This window comes from Bufo bufo, chromosome 1, assembly GCF_905171765.1.
Source record: "Bufo bufo chromosome 1, aBufBuf1.1, whole genome shotgun sequence".
NCBI lineage: Eukaryota > Metazoa > Chordata > Amphibia > Anura > Bufonidae > Bufo > Bufo bufo.
In genome coordinates this window covers 509,077,791-509,100,540 of record NC_053389.1, presented here as the reverse complement: position 1 = coordinate 509,100,540, position 22,750 = coordinate 509,077,791, and the positions used below count along the sequence as shown (strand labels likewise).

Genomic DNA, 22,750 nt, shown 5'->3' with positions numbered 1-22,750 from the left:
TTCATTACGATGTTCACCATGCAGAATAAATAATAGTTGAGACCTTTTCGGATGCAGCCATACCAATTATCTTTTTTTTTTTTTTGTTTATTTTTATGTGTAAAATCAAAAATTGTGGGGATTTGAGTTTTCCTCTTTTTTATTATTATTACTTTTTATGTTTTAGTATTCTATTTTTTGTCCCCCTATGGGACATGAACATTCAAAGAGGTTTTACAAGATTTATTACTGATGACCTATCCTGAGGATAAGTCATCAGTATCTGATCAGTGGGAGTCCAACACCCAGGACGATACGTTTATCGGACACGTGGCCTAGCCGCAGCTCAGTCCCATTGAAGTGAAGCAGCTGATCGGCGGGGGTCCTGGGTGTCAAACGCACACCGATCAGATACTGATGACCAAAACAAGAGGAAGCAGAGATACTAGCGCTGCCGTCTATTGGGGAGGGGGGGTGGTATTTTAGGGATCACCCACACTGCGAGGGGGTTACAGTGGGGCGCGTCGCTGCTGGGTTCTGAAACAGGGATAATTACCAGAGGACAGGTAATCAGTATTAAAATCTCAGCAAACCCTTTCAGCCAAACCACTTATACCATAGACTGCATACATTGAAATAGTATATATTTAAATGTATGGAGATTGTGATGTCTAGGGCTTAATAGGAAGATTACCATGGTAGGCCTGGGAGCCTTTACAAGTCAAGCAATCTGCACCCATAATTTTGAAAAACTCGGGGGACGCAATCAGGGGTCAGAGTGAGGCCCTCTCTCTCTCTGACTAACTGCTCAGATGCCATGGTTGCTATTGACTGCATCTAGGGGTTAAAGTATTAAAATGTAACTTGTTATATGCTTACTTCCAGATTATCATTATTATTATTATTATTTTTTTTTTTTTAACTATACAGTAGGTAAAGGTTCTCACCAATGAAATACAATCTGGTTATTTGATTAACCTCTTCCCGACCACCCAACGTAAATTTATGTTGGCGGTCGGGCATTTAAAAATGGCACCGCTCGCGAGTGGAGCAGGCGCCATAGCTGCCAGGTGTCTGGTGTTTTAAACTAATATATGTGGCAAGGATCCATAGGAACACAGTGTAATTCTAATAGACTCCAATGCTAATGCTGACACAAGTGATGATAGGGCATATATAGTCTTTAGACTTTATGTAAAATGGAGGGCTTTAAGGATGGCACCTGCCCAGGAGCTGAGCAGGTGCCATAGCCTCCAGCTTCATGCTGTTTTACACAATGGACACCTGGAGGCAGAGTCCTTAATTAGTGGTAGCACCAGTCACAAACGTTTAACCTCTCAGATATCATGGTCAATTGTGACTATGGCATCTGAAGATATATATATATATACCTGTGTGTGTGTGTGTGTATATGTATGTATGTGTATATATATATATATATATATATATATATAATATCTATAATGTGTGTGTGTGTGTGTATAATTTATATATATGTATAAAAAAAATCTTCAAATCACCCCCTTTCCCTATTAAAAATTAAAAATCAATAAAAAAAAATTAAACAATAGAGAAAATAAACATTGTTATCATTGTCACATCCCAAAATGCCCGTACTATTAAAATATAAAAATAATTATTCTATAAGTGAACAGCACAACAGAAAAAAACATTTTTGAAAGTTGATTCGTCATTTTTGGTCACTTTACCTCCCAAAAATTTAATAAAAAGTTCTATACTCTACATAATTGTATCAATAAAATCTACAGGTCAGAATATGGTGATGCAAAGAAAAAAAAATTCAAGTATTAAAACAAGAAAAATTTAAAAAACATGGTATCGCTGTAATTGTACCAGAGAATGAAGGTCAGTTGTACCGCATAGGGAACACAGTAAAAAACAAAATCCATTTAACTTTGGCAGAATTGCGTTTTTTTACAAATAGTGCCCGTAGAAAGTACAACTTGTTCTGCAAAAAACAAGCCCTCATACGGCTATGTGAATGGAAAAATAAAGTTATGGCTTTGGAAATGCAGGGGATAAAAAATTAAAGCAAAAAACTCTGCAGATTTAAGGGGTTAATACTCTTCATAAATAATAAAAGATCTTCCATACATTGCCTTTGGTAATAAAATAGAAATGCAAGCAGAATATGACCTTTTACTAAAATGTGATGTGTCCTATGATTAATAATGATTACAGTTTAGTATTCTTATATATTTTATTGTTTATATAGCATTTAGTCCTTGGTGCTGCACAATGCTGCAGTGAGGAACAGTATTTGAACACCCTGCGATTTTGCAAGTTCTCCCACTTAGAAATCATGGAGGGTTCTGAAATTCACATTGTAGGTGCATCGCCACTCTGAGAGACAGAATAAAAATAAAAAAATCAGGAAATCACATTGTATGATTTTTAAGGAATGTATTTGTCTTGCACTGCTGAACACAAGTATTTGAACACCTGAGAAACAGCAAGAATTCTGTCTCTCAAAGACCTGTTACTGTGCCTTTAAAAAGTCCACCTATACTCTACTCATTAATCTAACTTAGTAACACCTGTCTGAGCTCTTTAAAGACACCTGTCCACCCCACAGTCAGTCAGACGCCAACTTCTACCATGGTTAAGACCAAAGAGCTGTCAAAAGGCACCAGAGACAAAATTGTGGACCTCCGCAAGGCTGGAAAGGGCTACGGGGCAATTGCCAAGCAGCTTGGTGAAAATAGATCAACTGTTGGAGCAATTGTTAGAAAATGGAAGAGGATAAAGACGACTGTCAGTCTCCCTCGGACTGGGGCTCCATGCAAGATCTCACCACGTGGGGTATCACTGATGATAAGAAAGGTGAGGAATCAGCCCAGAGCTACAAGGGAGGAGCTGGTCAATGACATGAAGAGAGCTAGGACCACAGTTTCAAAGGTCACTATCGGTAGAACACTACACCGTCATGGTTTCAAATCATGCATTGCACGGAAGGTTCCCCTGCTCAAGTCATTACATGTCCAGGCCTGTCTGAAGTTTGCCAATGAACATCTGGATGATCCAGAGGAGGCATGGGAGAAAGTCATGTGGTCAGATGAGACCAAAGTAGAACTTTTTGGTCTAAACTTCACTCGTTGTGTTTGGAGGAAAAATAAGGATGAGTTGCATCCCAAGAACACCATCCCTACTGTGGAGCATGGGGGTAATAACATTGTGCTTTGGTGGTGCTTTTCTGCGAAGGGGACAGGACTGTACTGTATTAAGGAGAGGATAAATGGGGCCATTTATTGTGAGATTTTGAGCAACAACCTCCTTCGCTCAGTCAGAGCATTGAAGATGGGTCGTGGCTGGGTCTTCCAACATGACAACGACCCGAAGCACACAGCCAGGATAACCAAGGAGTGGCTCCGTAAGAAGCATATCAAGGTTCTGGAGTGGCCTAGCCAGTCTCCAGAACTAAATCCAATAGAACATCTTTGGAGGGAGCTGAAACTCCATGTTGCTCAGCGACAGCCCCGAAACCTGACAGATCTAGAGGAGATCTGGGTGGAGGAGTGGGCCAAAATCCCTGTTGCAGTGGATGCAAACCTGGTCAAGAACCACAGGAAACGTTTGACCTCTGTAATTGCAAACAAAGGCTTCTGTACCAAATATTAACACTGATTTTCTCAGGTGTTCAAATACTTATGTTCAGCAGTGCAAGACAAATACATTCTTTAAAAAACATACAATCTGATTTCCTGTTTTTTTTTTTTTTTTTTTTATTCTGTCTCTCAGAGTGGGAATGCACCTACAATGTGAATTTCAGACCCCTCCATGATTTCTAAGTGGGAGAACTTGCAAAATCGCAGGGTGTTCAAATACTTCTGTTCCTCACTGTATATAGCGTGGATGAATACATTAGAGCACAAATGCAATATTCAAACACAGATAGGCAGAACATAGTGGTGACAAGCTTACAGGAATTGGAGATAGAGACACTTTTGTCTTGTGCTGTCACTGGCACCATGCTCATTCACTGGGCTTATATCAATTGTCAGTTAGAACATAAGCACACAGGGTCAGTAATTTGACCACTTGACACAAGGATGATGGTTATAGCACAAGCCATGCCCCTGAGGAGGAAATGGGTCCTTCTAATTGAATGAAACAATTAATTAGCTTTGCCGTCATGAAACCAATTAGAAGACTAATGTCTTTTGCTATTCAGCTACATACTGAAGCACTCTAGCCCACTTCCAGTTCCTGCAGCTGCTCCTAATCGCTGTATGCCAGCTACACCACTCTCACTTCATAGAGCAAGACCCAGGGGAGACGCTTTATTTGATTAAAGACTACGGAAAACATAAATGGCACATTGTGGAAATTGAGAGCTCATTAGGGTTCAGTAAATTTCCAAACATGAAATCACACAGGTTTTTATTGATACTGTAAATATTCAGCTGACATGGCTTTTTCTCTTTTTTTTTTTTCCTATGTATTATGCGGTACTTCAGATACAGCTGCATGCAGAATACTATCTGCAGATTACAGCTATTTAACTGGAGGAGGCACCTGATCATAATAGACTCCATTTATGTGTCTTGTTTGTATTATATATTCATAGCTTTTTAAAGCAGACATGCAAAAATAATTTTAGTTCTGCTAAGTAACGTACGCCTATGTAAATTACTATTTTTGTCTTTGGACTGTACTCCATTCTGAATATTGATGTAACAGTATATTTATGTTTTAATACAGTTTATTTTTGTGTTTCCAAGAAGTACTTTTTCTAATAAATCATATAATTTAATGGCATTTGGTTACAATATACATCTTCAAGATCTTTAAAATACAACATTTATAGCAGACAAAACTTGCAGATATACAGATATTTCCTTCTTTATCTTTACTCATCTACATACCCTGAGATGCATGATTTGAGATCACCAGCTTTAAAAAAATAAAAAATAAAAAAAATAATAAAAAAAATGAGTTTGCGATGTTGTGTCACACGATGTTTATCCTATATGTGTCTGTATGTGGCCACACACTGGTTGTCATTTGAATTGCAGTCTGTCAAGGGTTTTGTTAGTGTGTCACTATATTGAATCACTTATTTTGTAAGAAACTTGAGTCCCTAAATTGTACTTCCAGTTATAAACATGTTTTTAGAAATGAATTGTGCAGGTGAATATAAGAAACATTGTAATATATCTTATTAAATAATTATGCTACCTAGGCTTCTCAGGGTGCATTACTTCCTTTTCCTGTCACTCAGCCTCTTATCTCTATGAGCACTGGGTCTACAGCCTCATACACAAAAGCCTATGTGGAGAGGAGGAGGGATGAGGAGTCTGTTGCTAGCTAGTAAGTGATTTATTACCTCACTCTGTACAACCTTATCTTCCTAGATATAGTTTAGTCAAAAGTGCTAAGTGTAGCAGAGCTAAGAAACTGCAGTTTGTCTCTCATCCAACAGCATCATCCTCCACACTCCTCTCTCCATTGACATCAACGTTAGACACAGGAAACGGCAAAGCAGCCTGATAAAAGCTAATAATATATATTACAAAGTTTCTTATACTCACCTGCACTATTAATTTATGGAAAGTTGTTCTTTTTTATAACTGGAGGTACACTTTAACCAAATTTAAGCTAAGATAAAGAGGCGCACATCTGTACTGTTCAGATTGTTCCATAGAAGCAAAAGTAAACCAACAAAGTTGATATCCAGAAGAGCAGGAGTTGGCCATAGTGCAGCAAATAACTAATGTGTGTTGTGTCTGCTCTTCTGTCAGGTCTTAACTCACAAAACCAGGCAACTTATGACATATGGGGATACATTGGAAGTAATCATAAGTTGGGGTCCAGGTGCTAAAACTTCAACTGATTTAGGGTACATTCACACAACAGTGAAAAGCTGCAGTCACACAGCCATTTTTAGAACCATTGCATTCCATGGGGTTATTTACATTGCCATTTTTTTAATGACCATAGAATAGTGACCATCAAAAAAATGGGACACACCCTATTTTTGGTTGTTTTGGTGGCAAGACAACCCGGTAAAACTCAATGGGCCCATTTGTAATGGACATTTAGACAGGAGTGTACATATCTAAGTCAGTAAAAATGGGTAGATGAGCGGGGAGGGAGGCAGGAAGTAAAAAAAAAAAAAGTAGTCTCGGAACACTCACTCTGCACTGTAGGCAGCAGGACCTGCACTCCCAACATCGTGACGTCACATGAAAACGCTGGGAGCGCCAGGTCCTGCTGCCTCCAGTGTGGAGTGAGTGTTCCCAGGACTGCCTTTAGCGAGTTCAGTATTTTATTTTATTTTTTAAATTTGCTGCCACTATCATAGATGTCTGGGAGCATTATTTATATGGGGACATTTTATTCACAGGAGGCACTATGGGGCTCATTATACTATATCTACAGAGTGCACTGTGGGAGGGCATTATACATACTGGGGCCACTATGTGGGCCATTATAGACATTGGGGGTACTACAGAGGGCCATTATAGATACTAAGTGTAATATGGTGGACACTGTTTATACTGGGCACTGTGTGGGGCATGATATATACCGAGGGCACTGCAGGGGTTAGGGTTGTAAAAAATGTATGCAAAATATCTGTTAAAAACAAACAGAAAATAGATGCACACACAGATGCAAAATGGCCATGGAAAAACTGAAAGTGGATCCGTTTTAATGCCCGTTTTTTTCACTGCCATGGGAATTAGGGTTGCACCGGGTATCGAATTATAGATACCCAATCGATACTTTTGTACCGATATTGATTCGATACGGGGATTTGACATTTACTGCTACTAGACTGCACTACTGCACAGCCTAGTATCAGAACATGGCGCGCGCTGCTCTCGGCACTCTCCATGTTCTCCTCGGCAGCACAGGGGAGAAGGAGTCTCTCCCCCCTGTGCCGCTGCTGCCAATAAGAAGAGAGAAGGGAGGAGGAGGGGAAGGGCTGTGGCCACTGCGCCACCAATGATGATAACTAACCGATTAATACAAATATAGGCGGCGGGTGCTGGCGGCAGAATCACATAGCTGGCACCTGGCCTTTGTGACAGGGCGCTGCGATCCGCGGCACCTGAGGGGTTAACTGCACCCTGTCATAGAGGTCGGGTGACGGCTATGTGATTCTGCCGCCGGCACCTGCCTCCTGTATTTGTATTAAAAGGTTACTTATCTTCATTGGTGGCACAGTGCGCCCCCCCACCCAACACCAGTATTAAAGTCATTGGTGGCACAGCGCGCCCCCCCAGTATTATAATCATTGGTGGCAGTGCCCACAGGGTCCCCTCCTCTTCATTCATTGGTGGCAGTGGCAGCTTCTGATCGGAGCCCCAGCTGTGTAATCCTGGGGGTTCCGATTGGTTACCATGGCAGCCAGGACGCTACTGAAGCCCTGGCTGCCATGGTAAGCTCCCTGCTGCTGTGTGTACTATGCAGAGGGCAGCAGGGAGAGTGTAAAGTCCTATTAACCCTAATAGAGCTCTGTTAGGGTGAATAGGACAAGGGAAGAAAAGATCCCAGATTCTGGCCCCTAAGGGGGCTAATAGTTATTAAATAAAAAGTAAAAAAACTAAGTTTAATAAAAATAAAAAAATAAAAATATTAAGTATAAATCACCACCTTTCCCAATTTTACATATAAAATATATAAACAATAAACAAACATATTACATATCGCCACGCCCGAAAAAGTGCAAACTATTAAAATATTTTAAAAAAAACTCCTATGCGGTGAACGTAACAGAAAAAAAAAAATAAAAACAGCGCGATTCGCCATTTTTTTGTCACCTTGTCCCCTCAAAAAACAGGATCGGACTGTTCGATTATGGGCCGGACGTTCCATAAAATGTGGAATCCACGTGTATTTTTTGCTTTATTTTTTTTCGAATGGTATCGAGTAGCGCAATCCTTTTTTATGGTATCGAAATTGAATAAAAATTTTGGTATAGTGACAACGCGAATGTACTCTTATAGAATGTTGCATTTGCAGAGCTGTGTTGAGTGTAAAGCAAGGGAATGCAGTCTAACAATGTTTCTCAATGTATTTTCTGCTGTGTCTCTTGTAACCTTTTTATGAATATCTGACTGCAAAGTATGGATGGCATAGTACAATGAGGGCACCTGAAAACATAGTTAAAGGAAAAGATATTTATGACATCCTCAGGATAGGTCATCGGTATCAGATCTGCAGAAACCCAGGATCGCCGCCAGTGAGCTGTTAGAACAGGCTGTAAGCGCCGCAGCCTCTTCATAGGCCAGTGACAGGCACTGCCACTATATGATGTACAGCACTGGCCTGCTTTGGTGAGCGCTGCTGCTCCCTGCGACAGCTGATTGGCGGAGGTGCTGGACTCGCACTCCCGCTGATGTGATAGTTACGACTTGTCCTGAGGATGTCATCATTATCTTTTCCAGGATAAACCTGTTAAATATTTCATGTTACACCAAATATAAGCCAGCATATACGATTGCTATAGAAGATGGTTCACTTAAGTGTTTACATAGAATATGTTCTAAATATATTCCTTTTTTTCCTAGTGTCATTATTACAACTGTATTGTATCTTTCCGATGCTCTTCGTAAGAACTTCTTAAATGAGGGCTTTGATTATAAGGTAAGAATGACTCCCAAACTCAGATGCAGAGACTCATACAAAGTGCACCATTATTTTGGTTTGGCATTTATTTTACTTTAAAAAGATGGATAAGACCATTTATTGTTATTTACAATGTTAATAGCCGCTCTTGTAATTATTATTATTGTTGATGTAGCCGAGTACATACAAACAATGCACGTTGTCTGAACCTTCTAATATCTATTACTACAGTTTCCTCCCACATTCCAAAGACATATTGATAGGAACTTGGATTGTGAGCTTCATTGGAGACAGCAGGTGATAATGTCTGTAAAGTGCTGCGGAATATGTCAGCGCTATATAAATGCTTAAAATAAATATATGTGGGTAACCTGACTCTCCTATGACAGTAAATGTCAGTGGAAAGAAGGATTAGGCATGTCGGATTTCAACATGCCTAATCCATTTGTACTCAAGGGAAATAAGCTGCCATCATAGGTGTCTGGCAGTAGCTTATTCTCCCCCTTCTCTTTTGATAACACATGCACAGTTGGCCAAGCTCAGCATGCATGTGTATGTGTATAGCTGTTGTCTGAACTAGCCTTTGGCAGACAGCTATTCCAAAGTATATGCCCAGCTTTAGTGCGGACTATTGGCACTGTAAAAGGAATGCCACCACTACAGATGTGTGCAGCTGTAAGGAGTTCCTCTAAATATTATTAGTATTGTAAAATATATAAATATATATATACAGTACAGACCAAAAGTTTGGACACACCTTCTCATTCAAAGAGTTTTCTTTATTTTCAGGACTATGAAGGCATCAAAACTATGAATTAACACATGTTGAATTATATACAAAACAAACAAGTGTGAAACAACTGAAAATATGTCATATTCTAGGTTCTTCAAAGTAGCCACCTTTTGCTTTGATTACTGCTTTGCACACTCTTGGCATTCTCTTGATGAGCTTCAAGAGGTAGTCCCCTGAAATGGTCTTCCAACAGTCTTGAAGGAGTTCCCAGAGATGCTTAGCACTTGTTGGCCCTTTTGCCTTCACTCTGCGGTCCAGCTCACCCCAAACCATCTCGATTGGGTTCAGGTCCGGTGACTATGGAGGCCAGGTCATCTGGCGCAGCACCCCATCACTCTCCTTCATGGTCAAATAGCCCTTACTTTCAAAGTTTTCCCAATTTTTCGGCTGACTGACTGACCTTCATTTCTTTAAAGTAATGATGGCCACTTGTTTTTCTTTACTTAGCTGCTTTTTTCTTGCCATAATACAAATTCTAACAGTCTATTCAGTAGGACTATCAGCTGTGTATCCACCTGACTTCTCCTCAACGCCACTGATGGTCCCAACCCCATTTATAAGGCAAGAAATCCCACTTATTAAACCTGACAGGGCACATCTGTGAAGTGAAAACCATTTCAGGGGACTACCTTTTGAAGCTCATCTAGAGAATGCCAAGAGCGTGCAAAGCAGTAATCAAAGCAAAAAGTGGCTACTTTGAAGAACCTAGAATATGACATATTTTCAGTTGTTTCACTCTTGTTTGTTATGTATATAATTCTACATGTGTTAATTCATAGTTTTGATGCCTTCAGTGTGAATCTACAATTTTCATAGTCATGAAAATAAAAGAAAACTCTTTGAATGAGAAGGTGTGTCCAAACTTTTGGTCTGTACTGTATGTTCATTTAAGTTTTGTTATCACAAAAGGATTTTCAGAGAGTTTTATAGCACACCAGTGGTGGATTGCTATTGCTGTGGTGCTGAATAGGTAAGGTATCCTCTGGGAACAGTAAGGAAGGACATATACTTATTGGATCTGGAAGAGTGAGATAGAGAGCATAGCCACATTCTCCATGTGAACCTATACACCAATTTGAAAAATGAATACACCTCTATTACAGCATACCATTGCCGAGTATATGCTATTAATTGCTTGTGTTCGTAATTTTTTCACACAGATATGGGATTCATACTTTTACCTTGCAGTCATCTTCATAAACCAGTCTTGTTTACAGCTGGAGATGTTTACCCCTTCTAAGATGAAAAAAGTGCTGGAGAAGTAAGTGTGAACCAGTGTTTTTAACTATTCTAATTATTATTGAGTGTGGTAGTGAATTTGGCATCTCCAGGGGTACCTTTGCACACAGTGGTATAAGTGGGTACTTTCAGAACAACTGATACTGTTTTATGGAATATTTGATATTTCTTATCTCTTTAGATATGGGGACATGCGTGTGACAATGGGCTGTGAAATCTTCAGTATGTGGCAGAATTTAGGTAAGGTGATCCTTCATCTATTATGATGTGGTATTTTATAATGAACCTGCAATGACTTGATGTCAACAGCCGTGTGATCATTAAAGGGAACCGGTCACCATGAAAATGCAGTATAATATGCCAGAAACATGTTATAGAGCAGGAGGAGCTGAAGAGATTGATACATAGTTTTATGGGAAAAGATTCAGTCTAACCCGTATTTACTTCATTTAAATGCTCATGCTGGGTTTTGAAGGCAAGGAGACGGTCTTATCAGTGATGACAGCCTTCCCTCTATGACTGTGTATACAGAGATAGCTGTCAGTCACTGACTGAAGACAAGGAGACGGTCCTATCAGTGACTGACAGCCTCCCCTCTATGACTGTGTACTGTGTATACAGAGATAGCTGTCAGTCACTGACTGAAGACAAGGAGTCGGTCCTATCAGTGATGACAGCCTCCCCTCTATGACTGTGTATACAGAGATAGCTGTCAGTCACTGACTGAAGACAAGGAGACGGTCCTATCAGTGATGACAGCCTCCCCTCTATGACTGTGTATACAGAGAGCTGTCAGTCACTGACTGAAGACAAGAAGACGGTCCTATCAGTGACTGACAGCCTTCCCTCTATGACTGTGTATACTGAGATAGCTGTCAGTCACTGACTGAAGACAAGGAGACGGTCCTATCAGTGATGACAGCCTTCCCTCTATAACTGTGTATACAGAGAGAGCTGTCAGTCACTGACTGAAGACAAGGAGACGGTCCTATCAGTGACTGACAGCCTTCCCTCTATGACTGTGTATGCAGAGAGAGCTGTCAGTCACTGACTGAAGACAAGGAGACGGTCCTATCAGTGACTGACAGCCTTCCCTCTATGACTGTGTATACAGAGATAGCTGTCAGTCACTGACTGAAGACAAGGAGACTGTCCTATCAGTGACTGACAGCCTTCCCTCTGTGACTGTGTATACAGAGATAGCTGTCATTCACTGACTGAAGACAAGGAGACGGTCCTATCAGTGATGACAGCCTTCCCTCTATGACTGTGTATACAGAGATAGCTGTCATTCACTGACTGAAGACAAGGAGACTGTCCTATCAGTGATGACAGCCTTCCCTCTATGACTGTGTATACAGAGATAGCTGTCAGTCACTGACTGAAGACAATTAGACGGTCCTATCAGTGATGACAGCCTTCCCTCTATGACTGTGTATACAGAGATAGCTGTCAGTCACTGACTGAAGACAAGGAGACGGTCCTATCAGTGATGACAGCCTCCCCTCTATGACTGTGTATACAGAGATAGCTGTCAGTCACTGACTGAAGACAAGGAGACGGCCCTATCAGTGATGACAGCCTCCCCTCTATGACTGTGTATACAGAGATAGCTGTCAGTGACTGACTGAAGACAAGGAGACGGTCCTATCAGTGACTGACAGCCTTCCCTCTATGACTGTGTATACTGAGATAGCTGTCAGTCACTGACTGAAGACAAGGAGACGGTCCTATCAGTGATGACAGCCTTCCCTCTATGACTGTGTATACAGAGAGAGCTGTCAGTCACTGACTGAAGACAAGGAGACGGTCCTATCAGTGACTGACAGCCTTCCCTCTATGACTGTGTATACAGAGATAGCTGTCAGTCACTGACTGAAGACAATTAGACTGTCCTATCAGTGATGACAGCCTTCCCTCTATGACTGTGTATACAGAGATAGCTGTCAGTCACTGACTGAAGACAAGGAGACGGTCCTATCAGTGATGACAGCCTCCCCTCTATGACTGTGTATACAGAGATAGCTGTCAGTCACTGACTGAAGACAAGGAGACGGCCCTATCAGTGATGACAGCCTCCCCTCTATGACTGTGTATACAGAGATAGCTGTCAGTGACTGACTGAAGACAAGGAGACGGTCCTATCAGTGACTGACAGCCTTCCCTCTATGACTGTGTATACTGAGATAGCTGTCAGTCACTGACTGAAGACAAGGAGACGGTCCTATCAGTGATGACAGCCTTCCCTCTATGACTGTGTATACAGAGAGAGCTGTCAGTCACTGACTGAAGACAAGGAGACGGTCCTATCAGTGACTGACAGCCTTCCCTCTATGACTGTGTATGCAGAGAGAGCTGTCAGTCACTGACTGAAGACAAGGAGACGGTCCTATCAGTGACTGACAGCCTTCCCTCTATGACTGTGTATACAGAGATAGCTGTCAGTCACTGACTGAAGACAAGGAGACTGTCCTATCAGTGACTGACAGCCTTCCCTCTGTGACTGTGTATACAGAGATAGCTGTCATTCACTGACTGAAGACAAGGAGACGGTCCTATCAGTGATGACAGCCTTCCCTCTATGACTGTGTATACAGAGATAGCTGTCATTCACTGACTGAAGACAAGGAGACTGTCCTATCAGTGATGACAGCCTTCCCTCTATGACTGTGTATACAGAGATAGCTGTCAGTCACTGACTGAAGACAAGGAGACGGTCCTATCAGTGATGACAGCCTCCCCTCTATGACTGTGTATACAGAGATAGCTGTCAGTCACTGACTGAAGACAAGGAGACGGCCCTATCAGTGATGACAGCATTCCCTCTATGACTGTGTATACAGAGATAGCTGTCAGTCACTGACTGAAGACAAGGAGACTGTCCTATCAGTGACTGACAGCCTCCCCTCTATGACTGTGTATACAGAGATAGCTGTCAGTGACTGACTGAAGACAAGGAGACGGTCCTATCAGTGACTGACAGCCTTCCCTCTATGACTGTGTATACAGAGAGAGCTGTCAGTCACTGACTGAAGACAAGGAGACGGTCCTATCAGTGACTGACAGCCTTCCCTCTATGACTGTGTATACAGAGATAGCTGTCAGTCACTGACTGATGACAAGGAGACGGTCCTATCAGTGACTGACAGCCTTCCCTCTATGACTGTGTATACAGAGATAGCTGACAGTCACTGACTGAAGACAAGGAGACGGTCCTATCAGTGACTGACAGCCTTCCCTCTATGACTGTGTATACAGAGATAGCTGTCAGTCACTGACTGAAGACAAGGAGACGGCCCTATCGGTGATGACAGCCTCCCCTCTATGACTGTGTATACAGAGATGGCTGTCAATTACTGATAGGACTTGTTTTCAAAGCCCGGAATGAGCAGGAATTTAAATGAATGAAATACAAGTTTTACTGAATGTTTTCCCACAAAACTAAATATCAATCTGCTCAGCTCCACCTGCTCTATAAGATGCTTTCTTTAGCTCATAACCCATGTTCAACATGGCAGGTTCCCTTTAAGTGGGCATTGTTCACTTTTCTGGATGAAAAGATTATACACTTCAGCAATAATTTCTCCCCTGATTTTTTTACTGCAGTCTTGACAGCTATAAGTGACTATTACATGGTTTGGTAGAGGATTATCTCATGCGTACATCTGTTTCTGACTCATTATTGGTGATGTTCTATCATTCTGCAAGGAGAAACTGATTAAATGAGTTAAAGTAGAAACATAGATTTCTATGTTGATTCCTGTTCGGATTGATATCCAAGTCGCAGTTCTAGACAAACACTCATAAATGAATAGCTCATAAACAGTTGTACCATTCATGTCTTTTATTGAGCACACTGCACACGTTTCCACAATGCAGGGAGAGGTAAGTGAAACCTTGAATTTAATAACCTGTACAGCTTAGCAGCAATCACCTCCACCGGATGTTTTCTGTAATTTCAAGGTAGATTTGCAAAACATTGAGGAGGAATTTTGAACCATTCCTTCCTGCAAATGTGTTTCAGTTTATAAACTTTTATGGGATACCTTGCATGCACAGCTCTTTTCTGGTCATGCACCAGCCTCTTGTTGGGTTTAGGTCAAGACTCTGATTTGGGCATTCTAAAACTAAATTCTAAAAATGTTCTTCTTCAACCATTCTTTAGTTGATTTTCTAGTGTGCTTTGGTGTGATTATTGTGTTGCTTCATCTCTTCAGCTGGACATCATAGACTGCTGCTCTTGCATTCTCCTGTAAAATGTTTTGCTACATGTTAGAATATATTTTTCTCTCACAAGGCTTCTATGCCCTAAGGCAACCAAAAAGCCCCAAACCATAATGCTTCACAGTCGGGATGAAGTTCTGGTGCTGGTGTGCATTGTTCTTTTTTGTAGTTTTGTGCATTTTTGCTACAAAGTTACAACTTTGTCTCATCAGTCTATAGAACATTTTCTCAGAAGCATTGTGGTCTCTGACAAACTTGACATGTGCTGCAATGTTTTTGGGCAGCAGTGGTTTTCTTTGTGATGTCCTTCTGTGAATATTATTGTTGTTGGGTGTTTAATATTGGACTCATGAACAGAAGATTTTTCAGCTTGTACGCCTTTTGCTGTTACCTTAGGGTTCTTTACCACCTCATCGAGATTGCCTGTTGTGCTCCTGGAGTGATCTTATCAGGATGCCCTCTTTTAGGGACAATTGAGTAATTTGCTTGTACAAACATTTTTTTTTTTTTTTTTGGTATGGTATGGTTCTCACTAATCAATTTTTCTTAAAGGGATTCCATCACCAGTTTTATGGAGTCCTAACTAAGTGCAACATAAACTAGTGACAGATCTCCTTAGCAGGATGCTGGGTCACTTTCTTTAATTGACTCAGAATTTAGCTAAAATCTTGTATTGAATAGCTCCAGTACATGCTGAACGAGTCCTGATATTCATGAGCTCACGGCTCTACCCGCCCACCTGCTGCTGATTAGTACGGAAAAAACTGTCAATCAGAGGCAGGTGGGTGGAAGAGCCGTGAGCTCATGAATATGGGGACTCATTGGAATCGTTGGAGCAGTTAGAACCTAGCATCATAAAACTGCTGACAGATTCCATTTAAAAAGATTTGTCAGTAACCAGGCTTTGTGTGCATTTATTTAATCACAAAGTACCTGTGAAGCCCACATTTCCAATCTCCTCTCCTTTGACTGAGAAGTTTCAACCGTCAGCTCTTGGAAAAATCATTAATACAGAGGTTCACTTACTTTTTCTCCCTGCACTGTGGATATTTACTCAGTATAAGACTGAAAGATGCAACGGTTTGTGTGTTTTTAGTTTAGTTAGATTGTAACACACATTTTATTAGTAATCTATGGAGAAATCCAGGCGTCTCAAAGGATTCATTTACGTTTTCTTGTGGCTGTCTAAGCATGGCATAGCTGGTAGTTATGACAGGTTCTTCGGGTTATAGATAGGAATCAGTATTGTGGATTATCCAGAGCTTTCTTAGTGCTAAATTCAGAATATTACAATAGAATGGCTGGACCTGTACAGGTGAAACTCGAAAAATTAGAATATCGCGCAAAGTTCATTTATTTCAGTAATTCAACTGAAAAGGTGAAACTAACATATGAGACTCATTACATGCAAAGCGGGATATTTCAAGCCTTTATTTGTTATAATTTGGATGATTATGGCTCACAGCTTATGAAACCCCAAAGTCACAATTTTGAGGTACCCTTTGCAGAGGGGGTATGGTTTAATTAGCTGACTAGAGTGTGACACTTTGAGCCTAGAATATTGAACCTTTTCACAAAATTCTAATTTTAAGCTGCATTAATGCAATTCCTTTTAATTTGCATTACTGAAATAAATGGACTTTTACACGATATTCAAATTTTTTGAGTTTCACCTGTAGTATAAAGCTAGAACCAGCCCTGTACCGCATCTGGCTCCAGAAATCTCCATGTTCACTGATCCAGTTACTCTGCTCTATCGCCTGGCAGCTCAGGGGGTGTGTCCTTTCTGCTGCAGCTCTTTCCCTGTAACTGCTGCAGCTTCTAACAGAACGTATGGCTGGTGACAGTTGTAAATTTAAACTGAGCATTTTCGACCAGTTCAGTGAGACGGACAAAAAATAAGAAAAAATAAATAAAAACACACAGCATTTGGCACCATACAGATACATTTTATTGAATAACTTTGTGGTTATATAACATTTTTAATTACATGCAATTACAAAAGTATTCAGATCCTGATTTAATAAATGTAGAATATGTTCCATGACACAACCCCTTTACCACTTGCATTTTCTTAGAATTCTCTGTTATGCCATTCCTGTTATTCCTTATGGAAATCTATAAATTGAATAGTGGATGTTACAATTTCACTTGTCAATTGGGTGTGTCCAGTCAATGCTGACAGTGCCAGACTTTAATGGGACACACAAGGGGAATGCTCACACCTAATTGTCAAGGCCCCGCACAGTGCTCTAAGGAAAACGGCTTCATGTTACATCTGGCTTCTGTGCGTTTCTACTGCCAAAAGAATAAAACCTAGATAAATGGAAAGTCTGCACTATTTCTAACCTATAACCTCATAGAAAGTCGGGCTTTGTCGTTTCTCTCTTCTTATGGTAGTATGAAGATTTATAGTTGTTCATGTAACCAGTGAATGGAAACGGTTCTTTTTCAGGTGAACACAAACTGCATTTTATCCCAGCCTTGATCGGTCCATTCCTAGAGGTAACATTGATACCCCAACCTGACTTGCGGAATGTAATGATCCCTATTTTCCATGACATGATGGACTGGGAGCAAAGAAGAAGTGGCAACTTTAAACAGGTAATGAGAAGAATATAGACCTGTGATATCATTAGAAGAGTTATTCTCTAATACAAGTACCTAGAGCTTGCACATACAGCATGCTAGTGTAAGTATGGTCAATCCTGCAACATGAGCATCAAAGGCAAAGCTGCTCAGCCTCAGGCTTATTTCACTGGAGCGATACAGAATGAGTCAGAGTCTGTTCTGGGAAAACTGATGGTTTTGCATATAGGTTTAATCAGTTTTGTCTACGATTGCATTTGGTGTTTCAGTTTAATGCGTGAAAAACGGAAGACTAAAGCCGAATGCACACGGCCATGGAACACGTCCGTGAGCGGTCCGTGGTATCCTGGCCTGGCATACTGCTGAGAGTAGGAGCGCACGGCGTCATTGGTTGCTATGACGCTGTGCGCTTCATGCCGCCGCTGCACTACAGCAATATACTCGTATAGATCATACGAGTGTATTACTGTAGTGCAGCGGCGGCATGAAGCACACGGCGTCCTAGCAACCAATGACGCCGTGCGCTCCTGCTGTCAGCAGGAATCCAGGCCGGGATACCACGGACCGCTCACGGCCGCGTGCATTCGGCCTAACACTCCATCAGCAACCATCAGTGAAAAATGAACTGCATCCGCATACCTTTAGTTGTTCATGCAAGCCCTATTCATTTCTATGGGAACAACGCACCATATAGAACATGCTACGATTTTTCCTGAAGACAGAGATGATCAGTGATAAACAAAGCTCATGTGCACAGACCCACTGAAATAAATGGGTCAGGATTCAGTCCAGATGCTATTGATTCTCAACACACATCGCATCCTGGACGGAAAACTCACTCGTGTGAAAGAGGCCTTACAGGTTCCAGGTGGTACTAGTCCCTATAAGTGGTAGGCTAATTGGGCTCCATACTACAGACTTTGGGGGTCATTTATTGTCCAAAAATATGCCTATATTATGCGTCTGCTACTTTTCCCCACTCACGCCAGGTCTCATTCATCATTTTCTTCTTCGGTTTTAGGCATAGAAAATTGTCTAAATGTAAGTCAGCTAGGAAGCTAAAGGAAGTCTAAAACACTAGTCTTAATAAATGACCCCCTTTGTTCTTTGGCATCCAGTATGACATAGAATGTCTGTACTCACCAAAGAAAACAGCTTTGAACATATTTGGAGTGTGTTTAGGTAATCATAAATTTCCGTTTGACATTGGTGTACATTACATGAAACTTCTTTTTGAATCTTTTATTCATAGTACATGTATGTGAATATACAGCACGGTGGCTCAGTGGTTAGCACTGGTGCCTTGCAGCACTGGGGACCTGGGTTGGAATCCGACCAAGGACAACATGTGCATGGAACTTGTATGTTCTCCTCGTGTTTGTGAACGGTTTCCTCCAGGTACTCCAGCTTCCTCCCACATACCAAAGACATATTGATAGGGAACTTAGATTGTGAGCCCCATTGGGGACAGCTTGATGCTAATGTCTGTAAAGTGCTGCGGAATATAGCAGCGCTATATAAGTGCATAAAATAAAATAAAAAATATACAGTTATATGCAAATGTTTTCATGCTACTTGTCAAATCATATGTTCTTTTAAAAAATAAATATCATGTTTGGCATCTGCAAAACTGCAGACATCCACTCAGCCAATACTTTTCTCTAGATTTAGACTCTTCGTTGATCAAACTGTTTACTACTGTAGCTGTAATGATAATTTTTAGTCCTCCAGAGTGAGATTTTCTCGTCTTAGCTACATTGTATTTGCATATTAATGTTCTGTTAGGCAAGGTGTTCCATTTTTCTTTGAAAGTGAAGTACTTTTGGTGTTCATGGCTAAATAGCTGTTTCACCAGCACACAACACTTGATTCCAAACTATAGCAAAGTGTTTTGCAACATACTTTAGACATTCATCTTTGATGACTTGCTGGCAGACCAGCAACGCTGGCTACTGGACCAGTGCAACTCTACTCCCATGAAAAGCAAATGTTTCTGCAGGGCCTCAGCAGTGATGTTGACTTGAGACATTTATGACCTATGGATATGCCATACATGATAGGATTATAGGTGAGAACCCTATTAGAAGAACAAAAGTCCTCTGGTCCCTATTAGGCAAGCCAATACAGCGGTTGCATATCAGAGGAGACTCAGGGGGAAGAGGCAGCCACACAAGTGTTGCAGAAAAGGGCACTTGCTCAACTTTTTCCATAACTCACATAAACTTCATAACCCAGAGTCACACACATGCTGACACAGGTCTCTTCTTTTTTTTTCGGCCACTGACCCCCTTGGTTTGTCCATTCTCATGTTAGGTTAGAGTGTAGGGTGCCATCTATCTCCTGTAGCTATCCCATAAATGGCTGACATTGGAATAGCACTTGAACCTTAGTACCAAAATTTCATTAATGTGGTCCTCACCAACTGAAGGATTCTTGGGTGTCTTCTGTCAGGTCCTTCCTGTATAGGAGCTTGTATAGTGAATGACTCACGACCCCCACTGCCTGGGACCTCAGTGTTCTGGCAGGTAGAGACATTCTAGAAGATACCTGGGAATCACCTGATCGATAGTGACCACACAGCTGAGACTTTTGGGACTGGGGTTGGTACATCCGCTCTGGGAAATAGCTGTGTTTTTACTTTCTGCCCTTGAACTATTAGTCAGCAATTCAATAGGTTTACCGATTTTCATTTAGTGTTATTTTGTTTGTTAGGCTGCAGTGGTATTTTAGTGATCACAGACTTGTATACATTGCCAGTATCAGTTTCAAGCATTTTATTGATCAAGAGACATAATCTTGGATCGAAGTAGCCTGTATTTATTTAGGCCAAACAATTTTGACACTCCAGTACGTTTTCCTATTTTCCAGCTCAGAGGTTTGCTAAGTGTTCCAAGTACTTTTGCGGCTCCCACTCGATTTTTCTCCTGCTGTCTGAAACCATTTCTTTACACCCACCATCATGCTGCTCCATAGGAACATCGATTTGAAACATTGTTTAACGCACACAAAATAAATGACTTTGATTTCTATGCAGGAGGAATGCTGTTAACCCTTGGACTGATATCCTTCAGTCCACGGTGATGGGAGCAGTTGCTTAGTGTCCCCAAATGAAATAACCCTGCGTGTTTAAAATAAGTGGTATTTGCTCATTCAGATTACGCCTCCTTGATTAACATTGTGAGGAGCCGCATGTGAAACCTAACTCTATTACATTATGTACAGAATGACTTCTTTCTATAGGTTTATTCTAAAGGAGTATTCAAAGGCTTGCCTTTTTCCTGAATAAGTGAATGATGGGTCCGAATGTGAATTCCATATATAGCACCAGAAAAACATTACATTCCTAAACTGATAGACTAAGTATGGTAGGAATGTTCTAAGTCATTCCTGAGGCACAAGATGTTTCCTGGATCCTGGATTTAGTTTGTGGAGGAAAGTCATATGATACACAGTCAAAATAGCTTAATAGCAATGTAGTTCATAGCATGAAGCTTGTGAACCCCGATGGTAACAGAGCCCTCGCCTGCCATATTTCTTTTATAACACTGGTCTCTACTTGTGTGGCAGATAGTCTTTTCCTCCCAGTCAAGCACCTGGGCTCAGTTGCATCTGCTACATCTGTACCTCCTATAGCTGTGATGGCTAAACTCCACTCCACTCCAGCTGTGGTAAAACTACAACTCCCAAGATGTACACTTGCTTATCCTTTCTCAGAACTCTATAGAAATTAATGGAGCAGGTTGGGAGTCGTAGCTTCACCACAGCTGGAGTGCCAGAGGTTAGCCATCATTGTGACCTATAGCTATGCCCCGCCTAGACAATAGAATTATATGTAGGATTGTAGTTCAGTGAAAATAGGTGCAACTAGGTTTGTCCTGGACAGAGTTGGGGCATGGAGCTTTTTTTCTATAGACTTTTTGAAGAAAGTAGAAGAGTTTCCCACAACAGATATAAGCCGTAAAATATTTAGCAATATAATATTTAACACCTTATGGACACAGCCAGTTTTCACCTTAAAAGTCAAAATCGAAACATTTGCCTGGATGTCCACCAGGGCTTAGAAGTGAAAGAGCACCATGAGCATTTGAGGCCAATGTGATTTACACCGCTTGTGCTGACGACTGTGCAGGCTCTGGGGTGAAATCATAAATGGAACCCGGAGAAGTGACCCTATTTTGGAAACTACAACCCTCAAGGTAATTATTAGGGGTGGAGTAAGCATTTTGACCCCACAGTTGTTTTGCAAAAATCTATTCAGAGCATATAGTGCAAACTGAAAATTGCAATATTTCAAGTGTTGTTCCCTTTCAGTGCCCAATCTGTTGTGCCCATCATGTGCCAGTGTGAAAAGTAAGCCCTCTTATCATTATGTTGTGTTTCCTGGCTTTAGAAACACCCTACATGTGGCTCAGTTCTTTTGCCTAAACATATGAGAGGGCTCAGGGAGTATTAAGGGTAGATAGAGTGAGCATTTTGACGCCACAGATAGTTTGCAGAAATTAATGAGCAGGGGATGGTGCAAAATGAAAATTGCAGGTATGGTGTTTTAATGAGTTGCCATTATCAATGGTTCTATTTTGGGGTGCATACGACTTTTTGATCACTTTTTATTTTGCTTTTTTGGAAGCAGGATACTGAAAAGGCAGCAATTCTGCCATGGCTTTTTGGGTTTTGTTATTGCGGCATACACTGTGTGGGGTTAAGATGACATGTTATCTTTATTCTGCTGGTCAGCATGATTACAGGAACATCAATTTTATACAGTTTTTTTTTTTATGTTTTATCACTTTTACACAAAACATTTTTGAAAGAAAAAGAGAGCCATATTTTATTTTTCTGGTGATTTTGCTTGATATTATCTTTTTGGAAGGCAAGGTGATCAAAGAATGGTGTTTCTGGCATTGTTTTTATGGACGCGGCAGTACCTAATATGTCTATTTTTTTTTTATTTTTTTTTAGTTATTTTTTTTTTTTAACATTGACGAGGGGGCACTTTTTTGTACTTGAATCTTTTATTTTAGTCCCACTATGGGGCTTTAACTTTTGAAGGTCTGATCCTTCTTTCAGTGCAGTACAATACATGCTGTATTTTACTGGTTTTAAATTGTCAGCATTAGGCAGTTTACATAGGCTTCTGTACATGTAGGTCCAGAGGAAGCCTCCAGGCACCATGGCAACCATTGGCTGATGGGGTGAGAGAGGGAGACCTCTCCTGTAAACCCCTTAGATGCCACGGTCCGCTTTGACTGCAGAATCTAAGGGGTTACTCTGCCGGCACCTGAGTTTTCAATGATGTCGGTGGATACAGCAGGGATCTTGCTTTCAATAACA

At 41.0% G+C, this 22,750-nt stretch overlaps 1 protein-coding gene across 1 annotated transcript in view; it reads left to right on the top strand.

Annotated features, from left to right (window-relative positions):
• Positions 1-22,750, top strand: part of DOCK4 (dedicator of cytokinesis 4) — a 321,839-nt gene that overhangs the window by 204,130 nt on the left and 94,959 nt on the right. The window contains exons 29-32 of the mRNA XM_040411036.1: positions 8,517-8,592; positions 10,528-10,628; positions 10,788-10,846; positions 17,286-17,434. Of these exons, the coding sequence (XP_040266970.1) occupies positions 8,517-8,592; positions 10,528-10,628; positions 10,788-10,846; positions 17,286-17,434 (385 nt within the window). The remainder of the gene's footprint in view (positions 1-8,516; positions 8,593-10,527; positions 10,629-10,787; positions 10,847-17,285; positions 17,435-22,750) is intronic.